This window comes from Caretta caretta, chromosome 26, assembly GCF_965140235.1.
Source record: "Caretta caretta isolate rCarCar2 chromosome 26, rCarCar1.hap1, whole genome shotgun sequence".
Taxonomy (NCBI): Eukaryota; Metazoa; Chordata; order Testudines; family Cheloniidae; genus Caretta; species Caretta caretta.
Window position 1 is genome coordinate 9,482,425 of NC_134231.1, and position 20,501 is coordinate 9,502,925.

A 20,501-nucleotide genomic window follows, 5' to 3' on the forward strand; every position below is an offset into this window, starting at 1 on the left:
ACTGGAGATCAGCACTCAGAGATGCTGCACCTGGAGATGGGGGAGCGACACCACACTGAAAGAACATCTGGAAGCATCTTGCCAATTCCTTGCTTGTTTTCAGCAGAGGGGACTAGAGGATGGAACGTAACACTTAACTTCTCCCCTTACCCCCAAGCTTTTACCTTCAAGCTTGACTTAAAACTAGTCGTTATCACTTTGTAGCAGATGGTAGCATAAAGTAAAAGCAGGCTATTGAGTCAAAATGAGCAGGTTGTTCCTACCCATATGCTTTGATCGAAGGGATAAATATGAGATAGGTCAGCTTTTCAAAGCTTCCTTCCCTTAATTTCAGCTGCTTAGGTATTCATTTTCCGAGTAGCTTACTATACCGAGAGTGAAATTCAGCCCAGGTTCTGTGCAGCTGTCCACAAACGCAGACCCAGGTGTTGGAAATGAATGGCGGTTATAGCGAAGCAAAGGGCCCCAATCTCTCCTTTACAGCTCATAGGGGATCCGAGCAGGTTAAAATTCATGTGGCACTGGTTCAAGAGCAGACACAGCTAGGGCAGCTGAATGGTGAGGGAGGTGATAAGCTGAGTCAAGACAGACAATTGTGGCAGAAGCAGATGATGCAGCATTGCCTGGTGTAACTGAAAGAGTGTAGGGGTGGAGGCTGATGCTATGAAAGGCCAGATCAAAGATACAGGAATGGCAGAGCTGCAGAGGGCTTTGTAGGTGAAGACAAGAATTTGAGGGTGTGTCTACACTGCAATTAAAAATCTGCCACTGACTTGGGCTCAGACTCAGGGCCTGTTTAATTGCAGCGCAGGCATTCAGGCTTGGGCTTCAGGACCCTGCGAGATGGCAAGGTCCCAGAGTTCAGGCTGCAATCCGAGCCCGAATGTCTACAATTAAAAAGCTTTGCGGCCCAAGCCCCGTAAGCCCAAGTCAGCTGGCACAGGCCAGCCGCCGATGTCTAACCGTAGCGTAGGCACACCCTTGGATGAAGAACAAGGAGTCAGTAATGTGATAGGGCCAGGCCTGGATGATTATTACCCGTACCACAGAAGTGCCTAGAAGCTCCAGCCAAGATTGGAGCCCCACATAATAAGAGAGTCCCTGCTGCAAAAAGCTCAATCTTCATAGATAAGACAAAGGGTGGGAGGAGAAACAGAAGCATGGACAAGAAGTGAGTTATGGTGCAGGTCAATGGCAGATCCAAGAGCCAAACGCCCATGACCTGAGTTCTTGATTCTTCCTGACAAACTCCTCACAGTTTGGGAACGCTTGAATGTAGGGTTTTGGCCTAGAACCATCTCGATTAGGAAAATGTAACATATGTCAGTGTTATTTAATGGAAAAGGAATTTGTTTTGTACATCACTGATCAAAGAAACAATTTAGAAAGACCTTTCTTTGTTTCTTTATCTTTAACTGAATACAGAATTAGTGAAAGGAGACAAGTCGTCAGGCCTTGAGACTAAAGAGGTGGTAGACAGGACTCTGGTCTATGACCGAAGAGCACTGAGCTCTATTTCCAGTTCTGCCACTAGCCTGCTCGGTAACAGTCGGCAAGTATCACTTCTGTGCCCCAGTTTTCCTTTTGTATAAAATGGGGATAATGCTACTTACCTAAAATAAAGTGCTTTGAAAGCTACAAATAAAAAGTACTATATCAAAAAGTAGGTATTTTATAGCTATAGAACAGATACAAAATGGGCAACGACTAAGTCAAGAATCCACACAAAAGTCTTGCCAACATGCCCCTTGCCTCACTCAAAAGGGTCGCTTGCCAAAGGCAGTTCAGACTTCACGGCCCCAGGGTCCTTCCTCTCTGTGCTGAGACCGTCTATATCAGGAGTTCTCAGCCTTTTCCTTTCTGAGGCCCCCCCTCAACATGCTAAACAAACTCCAGAGCCCGCCTGTGCCACAACAATTGTTTTTCTCTATGTAAAAGCTACGGCTAGCATGAAGGGATAGGAAGCAGGGCAACTGCCCATGGGACCACGCCACAAAGGGCGCCATGAAACTAAGTTGCTCAGGCTTCAGCCCCAGGTGCTGGAGCTCAGGGCCCCGGGCTGCAGTCCTGTATGGTGGGGCTTCAGCTTTCGGCCCTGGGCCCTAGCACATCTAATGCCAGCCATGCTTTGCAGACGCCCTGAAACCAGCTCGTGCCCCCCCCCCAGGGGGGCCCCAAACCCCTGTTTGAGAACCAGTGGTCGACATGGCAAATACATATTTAGTCCTCATTATTCCCAGGGACTTTAATATTTGTAGCTGTCATACTTTTAAAGACTGAGGTATTTTTTCTTTTAATTTACCTTGTTCGAATGAAACCACTTTAACGCAATACTTAGAAAGCATCCCCCAATCCAGTTTTCAGTGGTTTTTTTCCCCCTTTAAACTACACAGAACTTTCCAACAAGTTCAGATGATGCTATTACGAACCGTTGTTTAGGTGAACTCATCTTGACATCAGAGATACTGACTTAAATCACAAAGCTTTTAGAGAGGATTTAGTGCATTTTTAATCACTATGAACTTCCCGTGTCCTACCCAACAACATTTCAGCGTATGGCTACATCAGGGGTTTTCAACCTTTTTCTTTCTGAGCCCCTCCAACAGGCTATAAAAGTTCTACGGCCCACCAGTGCCACAACAACTGTTTTTCTGCATATTCAGAAGATTAAAAGCCCGGGTCAGCGGTAGGGGGTAGGAAGCAGGGCAATTGCCCAGGGCCCTACAGCACAGGCACGGTAGCTGATTATAGATCATCATTATCTCCTGGGCCTTTCCATCCTTCCCTCATCTTGGACATGCATACACAGTGCCTTCTTTTCAGAGACAGCCTGGCAAGAATACTGCTGAGATCTTCAGCAGTTAGAGCTTTCCACTTTGTGCATTCTCCCCACACAGCTTCATGGTAACAAGGCAAAACTAATTCATTACAGAGTCCACCCACATAGGCTAATACTCCCCAGCCCCCACACTCCAGGTCTTGGATAGCTGTAAACTCGCTGCTAGGTAAAGTGGCAGGAGCTCCTAGGAATTCCCTGGGAATTGATCCATTTTGTTTTTTTGATATACACAGGGAGGGCTACAAGCAATCTCGCTTATTTGGCTGCAGCACAGACAGATGTGATAAAAGCTGATTAGTGTCTGAAATGTTTACCACTGCAACCCATCTGTGTTCAGTCCTAAAATACCTGGCTTGAAATGACCAAGTACCAGGAAGTCAATGGTGCTGTAAACAAAGCATACAGGGATTTTTCATGTCAAAATGTTTATCTATAATATGGAGGACTGATCACAGATTTATTCTGTGTAACTCAAGCGGGTTATGATTTACAGATATTGATCAATAGATAATTATCACACACATGCAGAGCTGAGATTTGAACCCTAGAGTCTCAGCTTCAAAAGTCACATGACTACTCCATGAGTTAGAAGAAAGTTTCTTTAGCAGGACACAGAGGATAAGGGACCCATCTACTAGGACAGCATCACACATTCATGTAGAGAAAGACAGCACGTGGACAACGGTCACTCAGAGTCAGAGTTTTAGATGGGAATCTCAAAATTATCTCAGTCAGAAATAGTAGCCAGTTAATAGCCCATTTCCAAGTGGCCCGCAGTGCTCTGTTGTGGCTGCTGTTTTGGAGACCTTTGCTGGAACACCACTGTTGCATCCCTCATTTGGAAGACCTACTCTGCGATCATCAGATGGGAATGGTACCTGGGGATAACATGAAGGTAACCTTCAGTTGGATTTGGTTTTCTCATTTTCCCGAGAAAGGCAAGGCCCCAATCACGGCAACAACAGAACTCTACTGTCCGTGTTCCAGTCCTCGATGCTCAGGGCATCAGCAGAAATGTGACCCTGTTAAAACTTCACCACTATTTTGAAGGCAAGGTTGGGCACTTTCTTTATCACCAGTGGAGTGCAGCCTCACTTTGGATACTAATGACCACCCTACCTGGATCATGAGAAAGGTCTGAAACCCAGACCTTCAGCAACTTAGCACAGATCTTTACCACTTGAGCTATAGAACTAACTCTCTCAATCGGAAATCGTCGTAGACTTCTCTTCCAGTGGACCAGCCAAAAAAAAGGAAGGATGCAGCATACACTTGTCTAGTCTGTTACACACAATCATCCTTGCCACTCTATGAGAGGCAAACGTTAGCCTTTGGCATGGTACAGATTGTAGAGAGTTCCAGAAAATCTCAAAAAACATTCCTGGGAAGGACAACTCTCCTGATCCTCCTACGAGGACTGTAAGCCACATCTCCTCACTCCAGAAGTCAAACTCTGAGCTATACTCAATAGGCCTTATTCTCATTGACACCGAGCCCCCTTTACACCTCACTAGCAATGTACAGAAGCTGCACAGTGGGTGTAAATTACATTTAAATTCACCTCACGCTGGCAGGAGCAATGCGGAGCAAATAAGCCATAGTGTCAGAGAGTGTCAGGCCCTGTATGTTATTCAAGAACTACAACTGAACAATATTTCCAGCCACAGGACACGTGCTAATGAGCTTGTTTGCATTCTTTACAGAAAGCATTTTTATTTTTCAAGGGAAAAACAAACTCATAGGTTCCACAAATTTCACCCTTCTTCTGTGAACATTTTCCCTCTAGCCTGAGCTGCATCATGGGCTTAAAATGGAAACAAAATAGTTAAAATACTGGCAGCACATCACAGGCTGCAGCAGAGGGAGAAGAAGGGGAAGAGAGAAAAGGATGTGAGAGAGGAAGAGGGCAAGCTGCACAATTCCACCAACACAGGGATTTTTCATGGGTGATTATAATAGGAGTGCAAGTATTTTTCTTCTTGGACAAAGCTTTTCCAATACAGTGTCCTATCTGCTTCATCAGTCCTTACCATGTATAAAACACACGTGGTATTTCTAATACTAAGAGGGGGGATGATTATAGGAAGAGGAACCACACCCGTGATTTTCCTCTGACCAGTGCAGGAGTGTTTTATAAGTAAGGTAGGATTTGGTGCACTTTGAGAGCTGCAGGTTATTTAATTATCAACCTCTGATTGATAAATATTGGCAAGAGCTTATCAGATGCAACGTGGTTAGACAGAAAGGGTTGCCCAGTGGTTAGGGTACACCATGGACTTGGGACACCTAGGTTCAAATTCCTTGCTCCACCACAGGCTTCCTGTAGGAACTTGGGCAAGTCACTGTGTGCCTCAATTCTCCATCTGTAAAATGGGGAGAATAGCACTGGCCTCCCTCACACGGATGTTGTGAGATTAAATACCATGAGGTGCTCATATACCTTGCTAACAGGGCCCATGTAAAGTGCCATGGTCTTCTCTCCAGAGCATCACCACTGAGAAATGATCTCTCTACTGGATGATGTCTGTAGTATCAGGCCTTTTCCTGTGGGAAGAGGCAGAGAGGAGTCTGCCATGGGACACCACCTTGAGCTACTTTTCCTCATGCATTTACTCTTTAAAAAAACCCAAGCAACTCTTCTTTGCAATTGAAGGCCCCATCATTTCAGACCCCCGTTTTTCATTCAGATTTATACAAAAGGAAACGAACAACAGAGTGGGATTTCCAGGGGCTCAGCAGTGCACACAGTTTGGCCCAGATTTTTAGAAGGTTCAGCTCCCACTTAAATACCTAAACAAGGACCTAATATGATTCTCAAGACAGTTCTACATCCAGAAGCTGCCAACCTAGTACATATGGCCAGACTGTCAGAAGCATGATGATGCTTTTGAAAATCTAGCCACTTACTATGATGCTTAAACAGGAGCTGAGCTCATTTAAAAACATGGCCTCATTTGTAAACACTGAGCACTTAAATATCTGGCCCAGAGCATGTATAACTACAGATCCCTCTCTCGTGTTTTGTTGACATTCTAACGCATTGGCTTCCTTTCTCAAAGCACCAATTCCTACAACTGGGCCAAATCCCGAGGACCTTTCCAAGACTTACCCTGTCTTCACTCAGACAACCTTCCAACCGCTTTGAGCTTGACGTCGTCTGCCTGCTGCAACATTAAAAATTCTCACCTCCTTCATACAATCCAGCACTTATACATTGAAACATTTTCCATGGGAAATATTTCATGAAAGAAAACCACATTACCTTTCTCCCCATTCAAACACAGAGCCTTTTCAGGAGCATCTGCATTTAGCAGGAAGTGAAGGTTCACCATTTGTACTGGTGAACATGACACATGCAGTGGGTAAGATGGCAGCCTAACCATAATTAGCAGAAAAAGACCAGGAAGCACAACAGTTGAACAGGGGTGCAAGGAACCTAAATTCATTATGTCCATTCTCAGATACTCCAACAAATACTAATAATAAAGGGAATCATTATCTTTGGCCGTATCTAGAATGATGCCTTCAAAGGGTTTCGGTGCTAACAATGGCAGCCTCCTTGATTCAGTCATCTCTTGACCCTCTCATTTCTATGCCATTCTTTAGGTATGGAATACCCTTCTTGTCCCACTTCCCCAAGCCACTATTCTCTCTGCAGTCAAACCCTTGCTAAAGAGTCCCTCCACAAGAAGCAAACAAACAAGAAATAAGAGCAACAATTGTTTAAAGCCCTACAAGTTATTCCCTTCTTGGGGTTTTCCATTGTGTTCCATTTTCTCTCTGTTTTATGCCATGATCCTACAAAGGCACATATTTCCCATGATATATGTGAGCAATCTCACTGATGCCAAGTTAAGCACACATTAAAATCTTTGCAGAATTACAACCTTAGCCTGTAATAGGTTACCTTAATATTTGTGTCTTATATGAACATTGTTGGTGCTTAAATAAATAGATAGTAAATGTCACTAGTATGTCAACATTTCCTTCTAAATTACGCTTAAAAGGCACAGGCCCATAGTGTCTCAACTGGTGCGCATACATTAGGATTCCTTTAGTAGGTCTATCCTTGTCCAATGGCAAGAGTAGAAGAGGTGAAATTCTGGATGAGTATTATATAATGTGACTGATTTAGTATATATCATTGAAAATGACAAATGGCTTGGCTTTCACTCCAGTGAAAGGCACAGGAGCATAATGCAGATGATGTTCTTCTACCTGAACAGGTGGCCTTGTTTGTCAACTGATGAAATGTGGTTAGACTGCAAAGAGAATGTGTAAAAGTGGCATTGTGGGGTTCTAAGTCAATTACAACTCAATGCTTTTCAAATCAGCTGTGCTCAGTTTACAGTGAAAATATATACAACTGCAGCCTCGCAAACTTGCCCTGAGATTCATAAGTCAAGTTGGGTTCTTCCCTTCTCGGACATCACCGTATGTTGTGCAGGCCAAATGAAGCCCTTATTTCCTACCATGTGATCCCAGGATCTTCAAATTATTCCCCTAGTGACACGTAAGTCATCCTATGTGCCTTCAATGGGATAAGGAGGGACATGGATCAGTGTTCACGTCTCACTCCCTGTCAGTACCCAGCCCAGGCAAGCTAATGCTCCAACCAACTGACTAAATTTGGTGATGAATCCTGGTCACGTGTCACCTGAGGCACGTTGCACATATGCTAAGAAGAAGAATGGAATAAGATCATCTACCTCACTGGAACTCCAGGAACATCTCTCTTGAAGATGCACAAGAATTTTGAGCAGAGGGTTGGATTAGATGACCTCCTGAGGTCCCTTCCAACCTTGACATTCTATGAATTTGAACTAGACTCAAGTTCACTCAGTTATAGCTGCATTACCTTTGCATGGCTAATGGGAGTAAAAAGCAGTAAAGTCTCGGTTTTGTCACCAAAGAAAGCAGATAGGTCTCTCACACAGGGGGGCAGACCTGATGAGGCTATTTTTACATAAGAACTTAAACTTATCTTTAAAAATAAGGTTCTTTAGTCTTCACAGAGGTTTTTGCTAGCCAAAATTAAGTTGGTTATTAAAGGTTAAATTTATCCATAAGAACATAGGAACGGCCATACTGGGTCAGACCAAAGGTCCATCTAGCCCAGTATCCTGTCTTCTGACAGTGGCCAAGGCCAGGTGCTCCAGAGGAAATGAACAGAACAGGTCATCATCACGTGATCCATCCCTTATTGCCCATTCGCAGCTTCTGGCAAACAAAGGCTACGGACACCATCCCTGCAAATAGCAAATGATGAACCTCTCCCTCCATGAACTTATTCCTCCACAGAAGTCCTGCACTAGGCCTGCATACATCACTTATGTCCCAATAGCTGGCCGATTTCCAGGGCTAAAATGTAACTTAACCAGCGCATAGGCCTTGTGTTAAGTACCTGCATGGGGGTGAGGATCAGTTGGTGAAGAAACTTCTGCTAGAAGTGGGTTTTTTGTTTTGTTTTTTGTAGCAGGGTTCCATCTCAATGTGCATTTGCATGGGACATGTTATGTTATGTGGAAAAATTGGAAAGAGTCCAACGGAGGGCAACAAATATGATTAGGGGACTGGAACACATGACTTATGAGGAGAGGCTGAAGGAACTGGGATTGTTTCGTCTGTGGAAGAGAAAAGTGAGGGGGGATTTGATAGCTGCTTTCAACTACCTGAAAGGGGGTTCCAAAGAGGATGGATCTAGACTGTTCTCAGTGGTAGCTGATGACAGAACAAGCAGTAATGGTCTCAAGCTGCAGTGGGGGAGGTTTAGGTTGGATATTAGGAAACACTTTTTCACTAGGAGGGTGGTGAAACACTGGAATGCGTTACCTAGGGAGGTGGTGGAATCTCCTTCCTTAGATATTTTTAAGGTCAGGCTTGACAAAGCCCTGGCTGGGATGATTTAGTTGGGGATTGGTCCTGCTTTGAGCAGGGGGTTGGAGTAGATGACCTCCTGAGGTCCCTTCCAACCCTGATCTTCTATGATTCTATGGGCATCATAACACAGTTTGGCTGAGAAAATGGCCTTTTCACTGTAGAGGTGTGAACAGTAGCGTACAAATGAGAGAGATGAAGTATGTGCACACACAGGTGTTCAACGCAAATGCCAAAGGAAGCTAGCTGCAGTCTGCTAACAGAGTGGTAGGAGCCAAAATCATAAGCCTTCCCAGACAGCTAAGTGGAACACTTTGGGCCAGGTGTAACCAATTATATACCATTGATCCCGGTGGAGTTTCACCCATTTATAAGAGGTTTGAATTTGGCTCTATATTTGTAAAACCGGAGGTAAAATTCTCCTTGTTTCACTTAAACAAAAAAAGGCCATTTTGAAAATGTGGCCATGCAATTTATTCCCCTATCTACAGGATACGGTCCTGATTCCGTAGACCACTTAAGAACATGAGCTGCTTTAAGGGTGTGAATAGTCCTGCTGGAGTCAATGCATCTCCTGATCTGCTTAATTGCTCTGCTACGTTAGGGCCTAAATGAGTACCCAGGTGCCTTGTGTCACTGCCAGTTATGTATGAGGAAATATGGCGTCTGTATCTGTAGTCTAGCTGGGTACGTCTAATTATGGGATCCGTACAGCAAAAGCAATAGGTGACCCGACAGAGCCTATACAACCCTAGCCCAGTCTTGGAAATCATCTTCTAACTCCCACTGTTAGAACATGCCAGCACATTCCCCGGGTTATAATGCAACGAGGTCGTTCGTTAATTCATCATTTCCTTCCTGCAGCACACACATTTTTTCAAGTGCGGAGATGGTTGCTTTTGCTTTTAAGGGTTTTTGGAGGCAGACAAAGATTTAAAGGAAAAAAATAGTAAAATCAATAAAAAAAACGTTGAGCAACTTCAATGTGTCCTTCAAAATACTAGCACTTTATTATGAGAGCTTGACCTTTTCCCGCTAAATCTTTCTTCTTCGCGAAAGCTGAGCTTGGGCACATGGAATGAGCCAGTCAGACCTGTGGGAAATGATAGCCCTGATTTATGACTCTCTCTCCCTTACAAAATAGGGGCCCTTTCAGAAATATATCTGCCTGAGTATTTAATTATTAATCATATATTCCATTCCCATTTCCCCCCAATTATGAAACCTTTTATTGCTTAATATACTGTGATTTTTATTTCCAATTTATAAGTACTGCATGGTGCATATCTACCCTTCTACAAATGGAACCTGGTAGCTATGGAGACGAAGAATGTTAAATCCAAGCCGAGGAAGGGCTTATGGAGGCTACATGTGTCTTCGATGATCAGGTGCTTTAATGTCTCCCTGAGACTTCTGCACTGAAACAGCGAGTGTTCAGTAAGTCATTGTGCAAATACAAGGCCAGATTCCCAGCAACTGTAAATTGAAGTAGCTTCACGGATTTCAATGTAGATTCACTGATTAACGCCAGCTGATTATCAGGCCCACAGAATACACAGTCTATAGCCTGAACCTTGCCAACATGCACATGCTTAACTTTACTCACATGAGTAGAAGCACTGAAGCAAATTATTATTTAATATTTGCATTGCAGTAGCACCTGAAGTCTGAGAATGGTGCTCCAGGGCACTAGGCGCAACATAGGCAATAACACAAAGGCAGCCCCTACCCCAAACCACTCACAATTCAAGTATAGGACGAGAGACAATAGCTACAAGAAGAGATGTAAGAAACAGGGAGTTGGAGCCCATGACAACAGCAAGACATGAGTGAGTAGCAGGAAAAGCAGCGGCTGCCACACACCAGTTGCCCAGCCATTGTCTAGTGTGTTAGTATCACAGCACAAGTGAGAGCTTTAAGGAGAGATTGAGAATAGGACCGTTCACATGAACAAAGGTTATTAATGTCTTTGGAAGATCATGACCCATGTGATTAACTGCGGTCAACCCTGTGATTAACTGCGGTCAACCCTGGCTGAAATAACAAGTCTCACCATGAACACAGGGCAAGATTTTCAGCCTAGCTCCACTGAAGTTTTTGGAACCACACCAATTTACATCAGCTAGGGTCTGGCCTGTAGATAGTTCCTCTACCAAACTGACCCTGGATTCTCCTCTGCACTTTTCCTCTTCAATATTCTTCAAGACTGGATTGTTATTTAGTGGTAAAAAATATCACTCACCCAACTAAGCAGGAAACACTGGCTAAAGCCGGCTAGCATTTTCCCGCTTGCCCTTGTAAGCCCTGACTTCCATTTAAATGGTCCTCGATATATAGAGCCAAATTCTGCTCCCACTTACGTTGGTTCAAATCAGAACTTACTGGTTATTCCAGATTTGCAATGGTTTAACAGAGCAAAATTCAGCCCGAAGAACATAATATTCATAGAGGTCCTACCCTATCTTATATCCAAATGGAAAACTATAGGTCACATCCTGAATCTGGTCCAATAAATCTACACTTCTCCAGTGCACACATTTAGGGCTCAGAACATTCTCTCGTAACTAAAACACAAAAGTTACAGCGCCAGATCCTCATCGGATGAAAACGTTTGTAGTTCTACTGTGGGCAGGGGAGCTACATTGACTTTCAGCAGCTGAAAATCTAGCTCACTACGTGAGACTGCATTTAAAGAGAGTGCAAATGTCCCAATTAAATGCCATCTCTGCTTCTGTGCCTCTGAATGTCTATAGTTTGATTATGAACATTCAGTTATCAATGCCTTCTAACTGCAGGATAAGATTTGAAAATGTGTTGTCAAAAGTTATGTTGCCTTTGCCATCTTTTATAAGAAACACTGGCAAGGCAAATGGTTTGAAAATCTTGCTTAATTTTTTTTTTTTTTTTTAGCAAAGCAATCAATTGTATCAAACAGATACTAAAACAATGTATTGCAAGCAGGTGACCTCTGTCTGGCTTATAGCAGCCTCACTGTGGCCTGACTCAGCCTTTAATTTTGCATTAAGATCAACTGCAGCATGAAGAAATTATGCCATATAAACACAGTGTTAATTGCCCAGAGAAGACCCACACCTTTCAGTTTGGATGCCATGATTTCACACCAGTATAATTTATTTTCAAACCTAAAATATAGATAGCATCTTCTATGCACTGACGCCATTATAGTAGTTCCTTTGATTTCAATAGGCTTGAATCATGCCTTAGAGGGACCTAATTCTCCTCTGAGTTACTCTGGTATAAATAAAAAGGAACGTCACTGAAGTTAATGGAACTACACAGGTATAAAACCTGCATGAGAACAGAATTAGACCTTGTGAGTCAAATTGCACTCCCAGTGCCCCCAGTGTAAACCCAGAGTAATTCCATTGACTTCAGTTGTTTTCCACCGGTGTTGCTGGCAGCAGAATTTGCACCTTCTTTCTCAATTACTTTTGATGGCAGTGACGGATGTAACAGGTCATTCATTTTCAACAGGGATGTTGCTCTAAGAAAAATACCCACGAATCACAGCCTTTCACATTTTCTCATCAGCCTCTTTTAGGCCAACATGTTCCAAAAGCAAGTGGTGATTTTGGATGCCCAACTTGAGACATCATAAAGGGGCGCTATTTCCAGAAAGCGTGGAATAACTAGCCTCTAAAAATCAGGCCCTTGGAAAGTACCTCCAGTTGGCAACCAAAATCACTATCGACTTTAAAAAATACTTGGCCTTAATCTTTAAACATGTCTGGTTTTCAAAGAGACTGGCCAAACTGTCTTCTGATTTCAACCTGACCCACTGACGTCAGTGGAAATATGAGGGATGTGAATCAGGCACAATACACACTTAACGTTTCCTGTTCGGATCTCCATAACAACAATGGGCCACCATTGTTTTAATACCAGTAGAGCGCACACAACATTAAGTTACCGAGTATTAGTTGCTAATAGGACACACTGTAATTGCAGAAATCCTTTTTACCGTGTATAAATGAGCAGTGGTGATCAAAAGCACGCCCTCTTTCTATTTATCCACGTTCAAATAGTTACAGAAAATGTCTGACAGCTCAACTTTAAGCTGACAAAGTTAAAGAACCTGGGACCAGACAATGATGGCTATTCCTGCCTGTATCTACCAAACACTCAGAACCGAAGTGACACCTGGCGTAAGAGGGTACAACTCTCTTGACCACAATTGAGGCGTATCCACTGAAAGTTTATGGCAAAAATATCAGGCACTTGCAAACGTATCTTTTGACTTGGGTCTTCTTCACGACCCCAGTTCAGCAAAGCACATAAACAAGTGCTTAAATCCATCATTATTCAGCAAAGCAGTGCTTAACTATAATGGTGCCATTGTGCTTACGTGGTTTGCTGAATCAGGGACCAAATGTGGAAATGCTAGTAACAAGTTTAAACAGCATCATCTTTATGAGTCCATTTTTGTGATGTGATCTGGCATAAACTCTGATATAAACACTTGTTTAATACTAGTAGTCTATCTGCACTCTCTTAAATAGCAGGGGCCTTAATCCCCTCCAATTGGGGAGTGACTCTCGTAAAGCCAATAGAGTTACACCAGTGTAAAAGGGCTACATGCAAGAGGAGAATCAGGCCTCATATGCCTTTAACATGGCTGTTTATTCCAACTTAATCTCATCCTTGAATGAACTTCTCTCAAGTTTAAACTGTTGAAAATAGCCGTCACTTCCCTGATTGTTGTAATTTAATTAAATAACCTTTCACACTGAGCAAACCCCAAAGCAAAAAGGCTCATTAATCTTTCTTGTGATTAGAAACACCTCAAGAGCTTCAAACATTTACCTCTCCTTCTCAGCAGCTGAAATGGTTTTAGGAGGATCATGGTTCATACCTCACATTCCCTGGAGCCAGAGATGGTATATGTGCAGGGCCCAGATCCATTAACAGATACATCCATGGTCTCAGAGTTTGTCGGCTTGTAGTCCACGTAATACTCCTGTAAAGGGGAGTTCATTTGCCTTTCGGACTCTCTGGCCTTTTTCCTGCGCCTCTTCATGAGAGTGTGTTGCTGCAGTTGTTTCATGCTGGCTGGGTACCGCTTCCAAGACACGTAGATAACCAACAAAATCATAGCCACTGAAAGAAAGAGGGCAACACTCCCAGCAATGATTTTATGAAAGGAAACATGCTCATACTCTGGTTCTGCTCCAGGCGTAGGTAAGTCTGGAGAAGGAGTGGGTATCACAGAGGTCATTTGATTGTTTTCCAGTTTGGAAATGGTAGGTTTGGGGATAAAGAGAGGTCTCTGGGGAGTTTTAGGTGGCTGGTATGATCTTTCAGTGACCACAACCTGGATTTCGGCACAGATATTATATGTTTCCACAGCATCGCCCACCTTTTCGCCCTGGATTTGCTTAGGGCCCGCGCATATCATAGTGCTTTCTTTATTTCCCTTGAAATTCTTAAGCCAAGTAACAAGAGGGCAAATGCTTCGAGTACATTCCCACATATTTCCGGACAGAGTGATGGATATTAGCGAGATCCACGCATTGACAGTCTCCTGAGAGATGTTGGTGAGTTTGTTGGAATCCAAGTTCAGCTTTTGCAGGTTGGGCAGGCATTTGAAGGTCCCAGGTTCTATCCCAGTGATGTCATTCCCCGATAAATCCAAGTTGTGCAAGGAACTCCAAGTCCATGTTAGCCCTTGGTTAAGAGACCGGATCCTATTCCATTGCAAATAAATGGAGCGGAGGTTGAAGAGGCGTGGAAAGTGGGCAAAGTTGATCTTCGAAAACTGATTGTGCTCCAAGTGGAGCTCTGTGAGCTTCAAGAGGCCAGCGAAAGCATTACGGGATAAGCTCCGCAGACGGTTGTAGCCCAAATCCAGAAAATCGAGATTTCGGCAGTCTTGAAAAACTCTGATTGGCACAGTTTTCAACGAGTTCGACCGCAAGTGCAAGATCAAGAGTTTGCGAAGGCCCTTAAATTGCTCAGATTGCAACACCTGCAACTTGTTGTAAGAAAGGTCCAGATTGCGGAGATTGGGGACCGGGTGAAATGTTTTGTTGTGCAGATGGGTAATTTTGTTGGAGCTCAGAATTAATTCCTTCAGCCGACGGATCCCCTGAAACGCATCCTCATCCACGGAGCTGATGTAATTGTGGTCAAGATAAAGCCATATGAGCTGATTCAGGCCTGCAAACTGATTTGATTTAAGCTTCTGGATGCTGTTGTACCGTAGCGATAAGCCTTGAGACCCTCCAGAAATATTCTGAGGGATATCTCTGAACGCATGCGATTCACAGTACACAATTTTGCCATCACATCTGCAGTTCTTGGGGCAAGCTCGCTGAGCCCCTGCAAGCATAAGGAACAGCACCGTAGGCAGTAGCACGAACACCACACTCATGTCTCTCAGCTGCTTAATTAAATGGAAACCTACAATATTAAAAAGAAGACAAATGTCCAGTGTAAAGCTATTAAAATAAACCATCAGCAGATTACTAACGTCAATGGGGTTTCTGCTAAGGCATTAGTGGTACAGTTAATTTGAAGACAACCTGTTTGGCTCCTTTCTTGCAATGTTCGTTGTATGTCTCTCTGTTTTTTTTTTTTGTTTTGGTTTTTTTTTTGAGTTTCTATCCTACCTTCCCTAACATCCCCACTGCTCTTGTTATTCAAATTACTTTTGTGTGATTTATGACCCCTTAGGATGACTGGGAACCCATTTCCTAGTCACTTTTTCTCCTGTACATCAGCACTCTTCGTAGCTGCTATAGCCTTATCATTAGAAGCTGAGGCTTTAGCAATACACATATTTGTCAAGTCACTGTGCTGAATTCACTGTACAGTACTATTGGAAAAGGAAATGAGAGACAGCTTCTGGTAGTTCAACAAGTAAAATGGTCCTTAATAAACCCAACTGCAGGTAAATCTTTCGTAGTCCAATCCCAAACAATTAATATAAAATAAGAGCTACCGCAAGTGGGTCAATATATAATAAACTTTGTCCCTTGCCTTTATAATGTGTCTCTATTGCATAATGGAACATTAGATGTTACCAAACAGCGTTCTGAATAATACTTCTGAGACTGCATTTCAGTGACTTCTCATTTCCATACATGCACACGTCACACAAACATAGATGTGTATCTATATCATATAACATTTGTCCCGGACCCAGATATCATGCTGATAGTTACAGTAACATGCATATTTCATAATAAAATGATTGTGATTAAAATATATATATACACGTGCATATTTATTCAGGCGTAGCTTATATCTATCTATAAATTTATAACACTATATATGTGTATATTGTATACACTGTAGGTAAATATATATAAACTTATATAGGAATGTTGCCTTAAGAGCAGCAAAAACTACAAAGTTTAAAGAGTGAAATTTGAATCTGAATCCCTCACCTCACTGCTGCTGATTTTAATATTTTACACTTCAGATATCAGATTGGTTATTTGGTATTAATGCTGTTATGGGAGCATAGTCACATTTTCTACATTCTCTGAATAATCATGAGAAGACGTCTCAGAAAATCCAACACACACACACAGAGGCGCACACACTTTCTCAAAGGCTGTAATAATTTTGGGACCACCGGCTCTCCCCAGAGTTGTAATCTTACTCACAATTAGGCTGCTTTCTTCCATCAGAAGAATTTATCTCCTCTACAAATAGGGGCTTTCTTATTTGTGTGCGTGTCTGTCTCTCACACACACACACACAGACACACACACTCAAATACTGTGCTGCAGTTATTTGCTTTTATGGTCCAATTTTAAACCAAGAGGCAATCAGTGCAAGAATTCTTAATCCAAAAAGCCCCTGACTATGTGTCTCTGCCTTTCACTTTAATGGCTAGGTTTTTAATTTAAATCCTGATCTTTCACTATTGCTTTTGTGCCAAAAGCAGCCCAGAAATATGTTTGAGCTATGATGGACTGGAGTGAGGGTGGGGGAAATAAACCTGTCACACTTGAAAAAATAAGACTGGCAAATGACTGCTGGAAATCTAGCAGCTACATTAGGGATATCATTTCAGATATCCAGTGAGCCTTTTCAAAACCACCTATACAACAAAACCCATTACCCTGTTCTCCCCCCCCCCCACACACACACATATACACACACTCCTCACAAGCTGCAAAGTGTTAAACATCCTTCCTGACAGCCTGCATAGGAGATCTACAGGCTTATTTAATATGAATATAAATCCAGAAGAAATCCTATGTGTATCTCTCATGGATATATATATGTGTGTGTACTTATCTATGTATATAGAGGTGTGTGGATGGGTTGTATAGATTGTGAATGTACTTTGTACAGTCCTTAACTCACTGCATGCATTTAATTCATTACATATAAAAAGACTGCAGGAGGAAAGAAGGGGGAAACATGATCTAAAAATATAATAGCAAGTACAGTGAGTCACCTGGCAAAGAAATGCACTGCTGCTGTTTAGATTGTTCTCCCTCTTGAACAGCAAATAATCTGACTGAAAAATATACTGCACGGTTGCAACTGTGCTAAGAAGGATACAGCAAAAGTTCACTTACCCATCCTTTTGTCATCCACAGATGTTTCCCCTTTTTCTTCCTCCAGCTGTTTTCTCCTCTCTGTCTCACTCTTGCTTTTGTGTTTTGTTTTTTTTTAAATTGGTCTCCTTTCTTTAAACCATTGCAACCTTCATGTCACAGCACAGCTGCCCGTCACATCACCACCATCCGGCGGGCTTGCCAGTAACCCACACAAAGTTCCCTAGAGAGGACAAGCAAGAATTTTGGGGATGAGGGAAGGAAGGGATGGGGAAGGGGATGGGGGTGGGGAAGACAGAACCAGGGATGGGGTACAGAGGAGATGGGGGGGGACCCTAAGCTCTCAGAGCCATTGTGTAAGTCTTTAGAGGACAAATAGCATTAACTGGCAATCTGCACGTAAAAGCAATAGCACACCATGAAGGTAAGCCAACTTCTCTGGGAGGAATAAGAAAATCTTCCCCGGTACCTAGCATCCCTTATTCTGCTGCCTTTTGCCATTCCCAGACACAGCAATCCATCTTCCAGCTCTCCAGTTCTTGAAGCAGACAGGCCTCCTGTGCTGTATAAGACGAGCCCAGTTTAAAAGCTATGCAGGATAGGTTTATCCATTTAGCTGGTCAGGTTTAAAGTGTTTTGTAGCTGTGCTGAGAGGCAGCTCTTGTCTAATTCAGAAGGCTTTCCAGAGAGTGATGATGCTCTGGAGCTTGTTGGTGCTAATGTTCTAGTTTGCGATACACTGAGTGCCCTCCACTGGAGAAAACAGATCGCACATTAAAGGCATGAACAAGTGATCCTGTCATTGCTATGCAGACTTTCCCCTTTCAGAAAAGAAAATTAAAGACACAGATTGCTTCTCCCCTCTCCCACCCCCTATCCCATCTCCCTGCCTAGATTATTAAATGTTTATGCCACGGTTTTCTTGCAGTGACTGTAAAAGACTAAATAAAACACCTGTTTCCTGCAGATTTAGCAAGCTGCATGCTCTAAAAAAAAATCCTTCTAACCTGAAAAATGTTCTTGTGCAAATTATAAATTGTTCTATTTTCTTTATTCAGCAGGAGTAGAGGGTGGGGGAGGGGAGAGGAGGCGATACTTGGAGATTTAAAATGAAAGTGATTTTAAAGGGGCCAGGCAGGGCCTGTGAAATATACAAATCAATCATCCACATAAAGGGAATTTAATTCAAAGTGCCACATTACAATGTAAATATATTGAAAATATGTTCTCTCCCCCCGCCCCCCCTTAACTAGGCTAATTGCTTTTTGTCAGAAAAATACAAAGTTCAATATCCAGTGCAGGGATGGAGATGCATAGTTACTTATACTTTATCATACCTTTTTCAGATTCAAAAGAAGTGTGGTGCAGCAGATAGGGCACTGGACCAGGACTCAGGAGACCTGGTTCCTACTCTCAACTCTGCCACTGACCTGCTGTGTGCCCTTGGGCACATCACTTCTGTGACTATGTTTCCCCTCCCACCCTTTGTGTACCATGTATACTTAGGGCCTCATACACCTTCCATGTAAGGGGAGGGACAGAGTCATAGGGTGGCCCCCACCTGGGGTGCCCTCCCTGTGCCACAGCATGAGGGTGACTGCTTCCGTTTCCCCTTTCTTCTGCGCATGAAAGGATCACAATTTCTCAGTGTCTGATACAAAGCCCGTCTCTGGACATAATGTCTTGCTGTACATGTTCAGTAGTCCACAGAACTCTCCTGATAAAACCATCCCTCCCAAAATACGACATGTTCACAGCAGTTTTCCATGCCCCCTCCCAGGTTGTTATTTCCAGCTCATCCTCCCGAAAGTGCGTCTCCAGTCTCTTCCCAGGCTCTGCCCTTGTTCTAGGCCTCCACTTTCCAGGCTATCTCCTGAGAGCTCCCAGGTTCGCTTCTTTATCATGACTCTTCCCCAGCAGCAGCAGCCCCAAGTCAGGTCTCCCATGACAAAACACCTCATAGCGTTCCACCGCCCCAAACCTCCCTGCCTGTGAGTCCTACCCCTGCTCAGAGAATCCCCTCCAGGACCAACCCCTTGTTCTGGGTTCAGGTTTCTGCAGCCCCTCCCCACTCAGGACGGCTGTGAGGGCGATTCCCTTAGTGTTACTCCCTGCCTGGGAGTCCTAGCCCTCCAGCACCAACCCTCTTGTTTTGGGTTCTTTGGCTCAGTAAGGTCAGCAGGCTAGCCGTCCACTGGCTTCCTAGCCCCCAGACCTTTCCAACCTCCTGGCACGGGCTCTCTGGCTGAGGAAGGTCAGCAGCCTAGCCATCCACCCGCTTCCTGGTAATTCCTCTCTCTTCCTGCTCTCTCTAGCTTTCCCCAGAGACTTCCCTTCAGTCTCCTGATCTCCCACATCTCTCACCTGCCAACCTCCTGGACTGACCCACTCGGTCGTCAGGCTCTTTCCCTTCTCAGGCCCACCAAGTGCCTTCACTTAAGCCTAACTGGAGGTCACAGAATATCAGAGTTGGAGTCGGAAGGGACCTCAGGAGGTCATCTAGTCCAAACCCCTGCTCAAAGCAGGACCAATCCCCAATTTTTGCCCAAGATCCCTAAATGGCCCCCTCAAGGATTGAACTCACAACCCTGGGTTTAGCAGGCCAATGCTCAAACCACCGAGCTATCCCTCCCCCCCCCTCCGGTCAACTGAACAGTCGCAGGTGCGCTAGCCTCTTCCCTCTTAAGGACCAGTGTCAGCCTGTAACAGACAAACTCGTGCTATGAGTCAGATTTTCAAAGGAACTCAGCTCCTATTTAGAAACCTACCTAAAACACAGATTTTCACAAGTGCTCAAGGCCCGGTATCCCCCAGAGTGACCACTTGCAGACAGATTTTCAAAAGAGCTCAGCACCCAACCTGCAGACCTTTCTGAAAAATCTGGCCACTTATATATGAGCCTGAAAGGGAAGCAAGCTCTTTAGAAAAAAAATCTGTCCTCAATTGTAGATACTGAAGTCTTCTGAAAATACTGACCTACGTGTCTATACAGCACCCAGTACAATGGAGCCCTGATCTTCCCTGGAGGCTCTGGATGCTGCCATTAGCAATTCCACTACTATTAACAATAATAAAATTCAGGTATCTTTCAAACCGTGAGCTCTTTATTCCAGTTTGACTACTGGCTCCAATGGGAATTTTGCCTGAGTAAAAACTGAGGTTCCGATCCTGCAATCAACTCCAGATGAAGTCAAGGGGGGTGCCTCCCTCCTCCTACCCCATCTCCCCACTTCACACAAAGTCAAGTG

At 43.7% G+C, this 20,501-nt stretch overlaps 1 protein-coding gene across 5 annotated transcripts in view; it reads right to left on the reverse strand.

Annotated features, from left to right (window-relative positions):
- Positions 1-20,501, reverse strand: part of LRRTM4 (leucine rich repeat transmembrane neuronal 4) — a 1,034,392-nt gene that overhangs the window by 393,057 nt on the left and 620,834 nt on the right. For 3 of the 5 annotated variants that reach the window (XM_075123423.1, XM_048829328.2, XM_048829327.2), the window contains 2 exons: positions 17,275-17,476; positions 13,590-15,136 (listed from right to left, as the gene is read on the reverse strand). In XM_075123423.1, coding sequence (XP_074979524.1) covers positions 13,590-15,136; positions 17,275-17,278 — 1,551 coding nt within the window. In that variant the 5' untranslated portion in view covers positions 17,279-17,476. Of the gene's footprint in view, positions 1-13,540; positions 15,137-17,274; positions 18,046-20,501 lie in introns of those variants that run through there. The other 2 variants (XM_075123422.1, XM_048829331.2) reach the window with 2 other exon arrangements.